The following is a 10,113-nucleotide window of genomic DNA, read 5'->3' on the forward strand; positions in this document are numbered from 1 at the left end:
AGCCTCGGAGTTTTATACAACCAGCACGACATCCATAGGTATGGCAGGCTGAGCCAGCAGGACAAGGTCTTCGTGCCAGGTGCCGTTTCTTCGGGTTATAAATTCAAAAAAAGAGAACAAACTCAAACTAATCGTCAGATGTTCAAGAAGCCAGACAAGATCCAACATAATACACCAAACCCCAGACAAATGCTTGTCTAACTTCCAAACAGACCGTAGAAGTTAGAATAGCTAGACAAGTATTAAGCTGGGTCCACAAGGGCCCCTTTGATGCGCCGGACAGAACACAGCGTTTGTCCAGGACGCTCCAGTCACACTGGTGCATTCAGCACCTCCGAGGATTCGTCGTGAATCAAGCACGCCCTAAAGTTCCCTTTTAGAAAAAGTCAGATGGATTCTAAATCCATTTCACAAGCTAGTTTAACTACCATATTTTTTATATTTGTGGGTTCAATTGTCAATTTCTTTGCCACATTTCTAGCATTATCATCTGTCCTAACAAATTAAAACAAATTTTCCCTGTGGAAACAAACAGAAGCCAAAATTGTGCTATCAGATAATTTTTAAAACCATTAACTGATAAATAGACTTTCTTGACAAAATTCACCACCCTGCCCAATATGCCTGAATAGAAGGCAAGGATGCGCTATTGTTGATATGGATGCATTTCATAGCCCTCCATTGTTTTTATCCAAGCTTTGCACCCTCCAAGCTAGCGAGTAGGGGCCTAACTCATAGTTGAAATGCAACTAAAATAGGAAAGGTATAACAGTCCCTAAAGTGAAAACAGCAGCAGTATATTTTCTTAGTTCATCCTCCTGATGAGATCATTGATTTGATCTTCCCTGTTTCCAGCATCACCACCATCACTGAAATGTTTTTTTATCTTCTGCAGACCACCATCAGGCGCACTGAGCATGAATGGCTGCAGGAAGTTGCTGACTTCCTTGAAATGAGATCCCACCGAAGCAATCTCATGGACGATGTCTTCAATGCAAATGATGCCATATTTCCCCAATGCCTAGGATTCAAAAAAAAAATCATACAGTGAAGTGACTTGCTTGCAGCAAACCAAGAAGGACTACATAACAAAGTGTCATGCTAGATCTCAACTTGACTACTGGGCTCAAAGACCAACTACTTAATCTAGTGTTTCAGATAATAAAAAACGTACAAACTATAGCACACACATGGTGCACGAGCCTACAGGAGCTCAATCAAGCTGACCACCCTCTGTTTGAAATCAGCTTGTCAGGCATAACAAGCTCTAAACTGTAGTTATCTCAGCTTGTCAAATAAGGTTTACAAGGACCAAGCAAGCTGGTAATGGCCAGGACTAATCTAAGATGCAAATGACTTTTTCCTTTACAGCTACATAGGTAAGTGGATCCAAAACTTTGTACAGGTCATCTGGGCAAGGCTAGAAAAAGGCCTACAACCGGGCACGAGCCTAGTCTGATTACTTTTTCTATCTTTTTTTCTTTTTTCCCCCAGAGCAGCCTAATCCAATTAATTATCAAGCATTCCAAGGTTGAAGAATAAGAGAGCCATATACCTGTTCAACAATGGAGTTATCGGTGAGGGGGATTCTCTCCTTGTTCAGCCTGCCAATACCCTTTTTGAAGATCAACTCCTTCACACTCTTCAAGTTAGGATATCTGAACATCAAGTGAGCAGAAACTGAGACTTGAACTACGGTCAAAAGTAACAGGCAAGACAAGAATAGATCCTTTACTTACCCGTATGTAATGTAAGGCTCTACCATTTTCAACATTTTTGCTATTCCCTTGTTTAAAATGATGAAGACACCACTGAAGACTTTTCTCAAGCGCAACAGGTAAAGAATCTTCTTTGTTTTTGGATGCATGTCATTGGTTCTGGAGACAAAGAAGTAAAGAAAATGGCACTGGAAACATGTTGAAAAGCAGCACAGAAAAATGTAGGATAAAAATATTACCCGCCGATACGAATTACAAAAGTCAACCTGCATTCGGGTTTCACAAAGGATGACTTTTGCATTTTTTTGTTTCGTTTCAATCTGAAGCGGTCCAGCTCCTGGAAAAAAAAGGCCACTAATAATTAGAGATATTTTACAGAAGAATATTTAACTTCCTATTTCCTTGGTAATATCTTAGTTTCCCAGTTTATCAAGGAGTGAAATTCATGGATGTTGAGACCATCATTTTTGCCACTCTAATAGTAGTTCTTGTCATCAATAATATCTTTCTTATATCAGTAATATGCCATTATGGCTCTTCTGTTCTGCAGCTACCCAACATTCAATTTTTTGGACAGGCAGGCATGGCAGGTTTCAAACTGGAGACTTCTTGATTAAAGATAGTGCAATTCTATGGATGATACTTTATGATCTGCTATTACCAACTTAAGCATGGAAATTTTAAGTTCACAGTATTCTGATACACACATCCAAGCTGCAAAAGAAAATTACACGGGATTGGACACTGAGGTGAAGATTCTCGCTATGTGCCCCACCCCCCCTTTCTTTCTTCTGCGTGTGTATGTGTGCCCATATCTGAACTCGTTTCTCAAGGATCCAATCTATGTCACACAAACACATCACTTAGCATGCGTTTCTCATCTCAACAAGATGAGACACTCTGACACTTCATGGACAAGAAATGACTCTTCATGGACTTAGTCAAACCAGTTTCACACAGTCAACATTGTCATTAACCTTATCTATTTTCTTCAATGATCTTATTTACTTATTTCACATTCACTTGAATTCTTTTTCTTTTAAATTTTGTCATCAATTACATTACATTTCAATTTCAATTCACGTTCATTATTTGATGTTCCTAATTATAGAAATTTAGAATTGTTGTTTTATACCTACACACATACATACATCAGTGTGTTTTTGGAAAGTCGTGTCCCCGTGTTCTAATTATCAAAAATTTTAGAATAGCACCACGCGAATCCACACAGTGGTCCACTTCCACATCCATATCCATGTGACATGGGATCCAATTTCAGCCATTTTCTCCTAAATTTCCAAAGTCGGACAAACGTAGGCCCCTATCATGCTAATTCATTTTATCATCCATTGAATGCGAGTCCCACAAGTTTTTACTTTGCAGTGAGGTCAAATGAATTCAAATTTCACTCCCAATGTGAACTCAGAGTTACCTAGTCAAGCCTAAATTCAACACACCTTACACTTATTTGATGTTTCATAGAATATCAGCAGTATATAGACATTTTCTCAGTACCATGTTCAATAACAGTAGTAGGAAACTTTGTTAAATATTACCTGGAGCCGGTACTCCTTAATGAACTGTTCAGCCCTCTTAAATCGTAATTTACGGTTCTCCTTGCTTCTAAGTTTCCGAGCTTCAGCTTGCTCTCTCCTTCTAATGGCTGCCTGTTCATTGTCCTTCCTCTTTTTTAGTACAGTTTCTGGCACATAAGTCAATCGTCCCGGTTCTTCGTCGGCCATTCCCTAAAGAAACATTATCATCATACATTAGCATCAGAATCGAAATTTGAACAAGATTCGACATCTTTCGGGTGATCATCTTTACCCTCCCTACAAAAGTTCACCAGTAATTCCCATCCAAAAGAAAAGAAATCAGCCACCAACTTAGCCAATCGCACAAATCAGGAGATTAAGAAGCAATCAATGGAGATTCTTATGCACTCGGAGACAGCTTAGCTAATTTCACACGTATTTGTTTCGAACAGTAAGGAAAAAAATGCACACAATACAACTAAAAAGTTTCCAATACGCATCTCCCCGACAATTTACTCTCTTTCAAGAACCCAAATAATGGTAAGCACTCCATCGCTCCACCTTAGGGTCTGGATATAGCCGTCCTGAGGCCCTTTCCAAGCCACAGAGAGAGAGACGTTCGAAGTTGCCGGAAAACTTAGCCGCCGGTCGGATAATGCCGTAGGAGGCCGCCGATGGAGAAGGGGGAAGGGTTGAGGCCGCCCAGTGAGACAGAAAGAGGACTGGGCTAGGGTTTTAGGGATTTAAGGTGAATGGACGTCGGATGGATAATGGTCCGGATCAAGTTTGATTCGGATCCGAATCTAGATCCAACAAAAAATACCTCTCCAACCTTTGGATCTGACCCAAAAAAAAAAACGGTATTTTTTTTTTCAATTTATAACCGGAAGAAACCCTGACACCAAGACCTAGCTGCACAGGCTGAGAGGGTGTTGCGTGTGCACCCCCGAACATGCATTGTAGCTACTGTACTGAGCGCTGCATGGCGCTCAGTGGGGTGTACGGTGGAGCCGTACACCATCGTACATCAGCCTGCAGGATGTATGACGGTCTACGGCTCCCCCGTACACCCCATTGAGTGCCACGCGGTGCTCAGTAGGGACCCAGGAACATCATGCCTGTAGCTGCATGTTCCTGGAAGGACATATAACCTGCCCGCACACAGGCTTAGCCTGCCACATTTACGGTTGTCATACGGACAAGTGATGACCTAAAACTCCAATTAGCCAATAATTGATTAGTTCGATCTGTTATTAGCCACGTCAGACTGAATTTGAATAATTTACATCCCCATGCTATACAAGACCACGCTTAGGGGTGGTCGGCCCGGCCCAAGCCCATTTAAAGCTCAACCCAGGGTTTTAACTGCTCTTGACCTAGAGATGGCCTGGTTCTTAATGAGCTTGGGTTTGAAGAGCAGCCCATGACCTGACCCATTGGTCCAATGAGCCAACGTTCAGCAGGCTGGGCTAGCCCGGCCTAAACCCATTTGTAAGTTATTTTGGAATGAAATTTATAAATTAATTCCTATAATACCAAAAAGCAATGAATTAAATGAAAGATTAATGCACCCATCTAATTATCTTTTTATTTCTCATATAGTCAACTATGCAACTAGATACTAAAAGGTTAATTAGGTAGCTCATGCCAGGGTTGGCCCAGTAGTGGGCTGACCCGAGTCTGGCTCATGTATATAACGGGCCAGGTTTCGGCCCGGTAGCTAACAGGTCAGGGTCTACAACCTTGACCCAAACCCAAACCATGATGAACTGACTCGGTTTGGTCTACCAGGCAGCTCGACCTTTTGCCCACCATTGGCACTAAAATTTGGTGTACATTGTTTGCAACTTACCCTAGTTTTGGGGACCAATTGGCGTATAATAGAAACATTAATATACTTATTATGTTCGAAAAATGATTGTACTTATATGACAAATATGATGCATTTTTCAAAATGCTTCATAATTTTTTCTATTCTTTTCATGTCCATGTCCAAAATCACAAATATCTGGTTTTAAAAAAAATAGTTTTACCGTTCACACGTGATTTTTCGTTTAAATATGTAACTATTTTTTGTAGAACAATCTCTTTTCTCATATCTTTATCTCTCTGATCCAATATCGAAAACTTATGTTTTTATAGTCGTTGGAAAGCTGAGACATAGGCATGTAACTTTAATGTTTTGAGTCAGAATCAAAAACCCTTCTAGGATACCTGTTTATGCATTCTAAAACCGAAATAGAAGCATGCTCTGCGAATTCAAAGAGGCACAATTGCACTATTTTTGTCTGTTTTATGCTGTTTTTTAACTACATGCATTGAAAATTAAAAAAATAGAGAAAATGACAGAGATAGATCAAGAAGTTAGTTTTCCAACGCCATCAAAATCACATTGATTTGATGAGCGGTTAGAAAAAAAATATCATCTAGAAGATAGATTGTTCGATTGTTTTAGTCTGCAGAACATAGTTTTATTCTGATTTTTAGATATCAAAATGAGAGCTATAGAAAGGTTTTTCAGCTCTAACAAAAAACTTAAAAGTTATAAGCATATATCTCAACTTTCCAACGACTATAAAAATGCAAGTTTTCGACGTCAAAGCGGAAAGTTACAAACCTGAGAACAAAGATTGTTCTACCAAAAAATATATATGTTATTTTCACATATATTTTCTGTAATTTCTTTTTAAATAAATGCAAAGTTCCTCCTATATATGCTTTTCCTCCTATATATGTGATTTTCTTCTTAAACATGTGATTTTCGCATATATTTTATGTGATTTGTTCTTAAATATATGCAAAGTTTCTATTAAATATATGTGATTTGTTCTTCAATATATATGAAGTTTCTCGTATATATACGATTTTTCGTTCATGAAAATCATATATATTTAAAAAAAAACCACATATTAAAGAGAAAAATCACATATATTTAAGAAAAAGTTACATGTTTAGGAGAAAACTCACATATATAGGAGAAAATCGCATATATAGGAGGAACTTCCCATATATTTAAGAGAAAATCTATGCAAAAATCGCATATATATTTTTTGAAAAATAGTTTATGTTATCAAGTATGTATATCGCCGCTCTGACGTCAAAAAACTATGTTTTTACCGTCGTTGAAAAGCTGAGACATAGCCTATAATTTTTCTATTTTGAGTCAAAGCAGAAAATCCCTATAGGGTTCCTACTTTTTAGCTCCAAAACTGAAATAGAAGCATGCGCTACAGACTGAAACAATCAAATAGTATATTTTTCAAATAATGTTTTTCCTCAACTGCTCATCAAATCAAGGTGATCTTGATGGCGTTGAAAAGCTAACGCCTTGATCTATCACTGCCCTTTTTTTTATTTTTCTCAATTTTCAACGCATGTAACTGGAAAATAGCATATAACACACAGAAAAGGTGCAACCACACCTGTTCCAATTTGTAGAGCATGCTTCTATTCCGGTTTTGAAATGCAGAAATGTGAACCCTAAAAAGGTTTTCGGTTCTAGCTCAAAACAAAAAAGTTATAGGCTTATGTCTCAGTTTTTCAAAAATTATAAAATTGCAAGTTTTTGACGTCGGATAAAAGAGATACAAATCTGAGAACAAAGACTATTATGAAAAAAAAATCACATATTTGAGAGAAAATTCTCATATATTTAGGAAATCACATATGCAAAAGGTGAAAAGTTTATTTTAAAACCCGATATTTACGATTTTAAACATAAAGATAATATCAGAAATTGTAAGGCATTTTGAAAAATGCATCATATTTGGTGTAATGTAAAATCATTTTCCGTATATGGCAGTTAATTGGATCTTTGGTTTACTTAACTTTAATGGAGGGCCTGGCTTTTAGTGTAATAAAGTACAAAATTTGCTTTCAAATATGCTATGGGAAATATCCATGGCATTCTTTTGGTAGAGCTGTGAAACAAGCTGAACCACTCTTGGCTTGGCTCGTAAAAAGCAGCTCTTAAAACAAGCTTAGCAAGCCAAAGATGAACAATATGTATTTAGCTCCGATCAGCTCATATAAGTCTAGTAAGTGGTAACAAATATAATCTAAATATATTTAATCATATGATTGAAGAATTTAGTTTGCGAGCGATAGGTTTAGAAATCAAATCTTATTGCTTCCACCTTTGATACAATGTATCTTTTTGTAATCATATTCCATTTGTGCAACGATATAAATTTTCTGTAAACAAGCCAGCTCAAGCTCAGCTCAGGCTCACTATGAGCACAAACTCCACTCGGCTCACCACATGAATTAAGTCAAGCTCCAACACTTTAAACTCGTTCAACTTGTTTACCAGCGGGATGAGTTCAATCCAAGCCAAACTCTTAGGAACATTTGCATGACGCTACATGCTTGCCCTCGTCAACCAACAAAAAAAAAATGAGCCAGTTTTAGTTAACTCTAGGTAGTTCCTAGTCTGCACTTTTCATATTTCAAGACATGGGAAAGCTCCCTCTAAAACATGCCTTTTTCAACATAACTTTAAAAGCACATAACAAATGAAAATCAGTTTTCCTCAGAATGTTTCACGCATTGCTAACTTGTTCCGGCCTCAGCTGCATTTGATCTGGCCCCTGATAAGCTCAAACCAAGTTGTTAACAAAGAAATCAGAACACTTCAAACCAATGTTGTCAATATCATTGTGAACCCGCCTGAATCAGGCGATTCATATCATATCGACCAAAAATCGATACAAAACTGAGCTGATTCGGTTTACTTTTAAGTAAATTTTAAAAATGGTTAATCGATTTGAATTTTTTTTTTTTTTTGAGGAAGGCAAAATGCATATTATTTATATACCTTCACTTTACAATGGCAGATAATGCAAGAATCCAACTTTCCAATCCCAAACGAATGACAAGAAGTCATCCATAAAACACAAAAACCGTGAGATTCTATGCCTGCATAGGCAACAGCCCGCCCCCAACGCCATTCTCAATCTTCATTGTCCTTATTTATCGCACTTCCCTGCTTATACGGTGAAAATGATCTAGCTTGAAATTTTGGGGCTGCTCCGCTGAAAATGATCTCGTTCCTGTGCAATTCACATATGCTGCCAAGCGATCAAAATCCAGCATCTCCATTCAATATCAACCTTGTCACAACGATGGGAAAGGAATAGGTCTTGTGGGCGACGAGTCAGCTGAGTTACCTCCCAATTCCAGAAGGACCGATGTAGTTCAAACCATATACATTCAGCGACGTTACAGTCTATGGCGTTCTCACATAATCTGCACCTACTTGCAAGGCTGAAACCCCTGCGTTGTAAATTGCTATCTGTCTTGGACTTACCATGGGGCACAAGCCACCTAAACAGTGAAGCTCTTTGTGGCAAATCAGCCCCCCAAAGGCAGTGATTTAGTAGCCACGTAGCTGCCCACATTCGTTGTGCACGGTAGCATGAAGCCATTGTGAAGTCTCCATCATTTTCGTGCACCCACCATAGCCTATCATCCCTGCTGGAAAGCTGGACTCATGCCAACAAACTCAATAGACCCTCTAGTTGCTGGTTGGTGTGTGCATTGTGACCCCAGGCAATAGTGACCTGCCACTGGAGCGAAGCTGACCAAAAACTCCCCACCACGCCACCAGTTCCCCTGCTAATCTTGAATAAATCTGAGAAAACCTCCTGAGAGACACCTCCACACCTCCGTAGCCAACACATCCCTTCAAAAACTGTGTTTTGCACCCATCACCTACTTCTCAAAATAAAAATCTTAAACACTTTTAGCAAACCTTTCCAAAAGCCTAAACAGGACCTCCATTTTGCACAATCCGCCCAGTTCAATGGCCAACCCTGGAGGCTGTACTTTTTCCTCAGTACCACTGCAGCACCCCATTCTCATTTGCAATCACCCACCACCATTTGACTAGTAAGGCGTTGTTAAAGCGCCAAAAGTCCTTGATCCCGATACCGCCCTTTGATATCGACAATATAACCACTTCCCAACCGATTGGGGCACTTATCGGTTTGCCATCCTTGCTTCCCCGTGCAAAAACTTTTAAGGCCTTGTTTATCCTCTTTAGAACAGAATTCAGGATGGAGAAAAGACCTTGAATATCAATTCAAGGTCCGATACTATTCTAACATTGGTTCAAACACACAACACTAGTGACACAAAGGTCAGGTGCAAACGACAAACAGGAAAAATTAACCTATTTGAATATGATATCATACTTGTGATATGGAAATCAAGAAAGTCTGAAACGTGAGCTCAGAATTTCTTGAACGCTTCCAGCATCACAAACTGCATCTCTACTTGTATCAGAAAATAACAAGTTCGGGATAACTTAGGGATGTCAATGGATCAGATTTTATCTGATATTTGACAGAATCCGATTCTGTTTAGTCGAATTTGATAAGCCAAAACCATATCTGATTATAGTCAGATGTAGATATGGTTTCAATTTTTCGGTATCAAATACGAAGAATAGCCAGAGTTGACGGATATCAGAATCCGTTTACATGTAAAAAGCCAGAATTGTCATGGGCTTTTTACTGTCAGGATGTGAATCTGAATTTGAATCTGTTTAGCCAACATCCGATCAGTCGGATATGGTATTAGCTACATCAGACCCAAACCCGAACTGTTTACATCCCAAGGATAATTAATAATACCTCCTCTTGGAAGTACAAGAACCGAAAGAAGATAAAAAGGTAAAAATCTAGAAAGGCATCATCATAGTCTTGTCTAGAGATGCTAATCAACAACCCCAAACACAAAAAAGGAGGATAATTTACTAAAAAAGTATGGCACCATCCTCAGGAATGTCCCACAAGAGAATAGCCACAAACAACGATAAACATCACCTTCAGGCAATTTAAGAAGAGCAATAAAGACTA

General features: G+C 38.7%; 1 protein-coding gene across 1 annotated transcript; it reads right to left on the bottom strand.

The window, feature by feature from the left end:
* Window positions 1–577: 577 nt before the first annotated feature.
* On the bottom strand, window positions 578–3,961 carry LOC149836111 (large ribosomal subunit protein uL30y-like). The gene is made up of 6 exons (XM_090010789.1): window positions 3,815–3,961; window positions 3,275–3,463; window positions 1,958–2,055; window positions 1,740–1,877; window positions 1,556–1,658; window positions 578–1,021 (listed from the first exon to the last, which is right to left on the bottom strand). Exons 2-6 carry the CDS (start codon window positions 3,458–3,460, stop codon window positions 806–808), a joined length of 741 nt encoding a protein of 246 aa, XP_089866915.1. The 5' UTR covers window positions 3,461–3,463; window positions 3,815–3,961; the 3' UTR covers window positions 578–805.
* Window positions 3,962–10,113: the final 6,152 nt, after the last annotated feature.

The sequence above is a fragment of the Nuphar pumila genome, chromosome 6 (genome assembly GCF_984573655.1).
Source record: "Nuphar pumila chromosome 6, dmNupPumi1.hap1.1, whole genome shotgun sequence".
In the NCBI taxonomy this organism is placed as follows: Eukaryota; Viridiplantae; Streptophyta; class Magnoliopsida; order Nymphaeales; family Nymphaeaceae; genus Nuphar; species Nuphar pumila.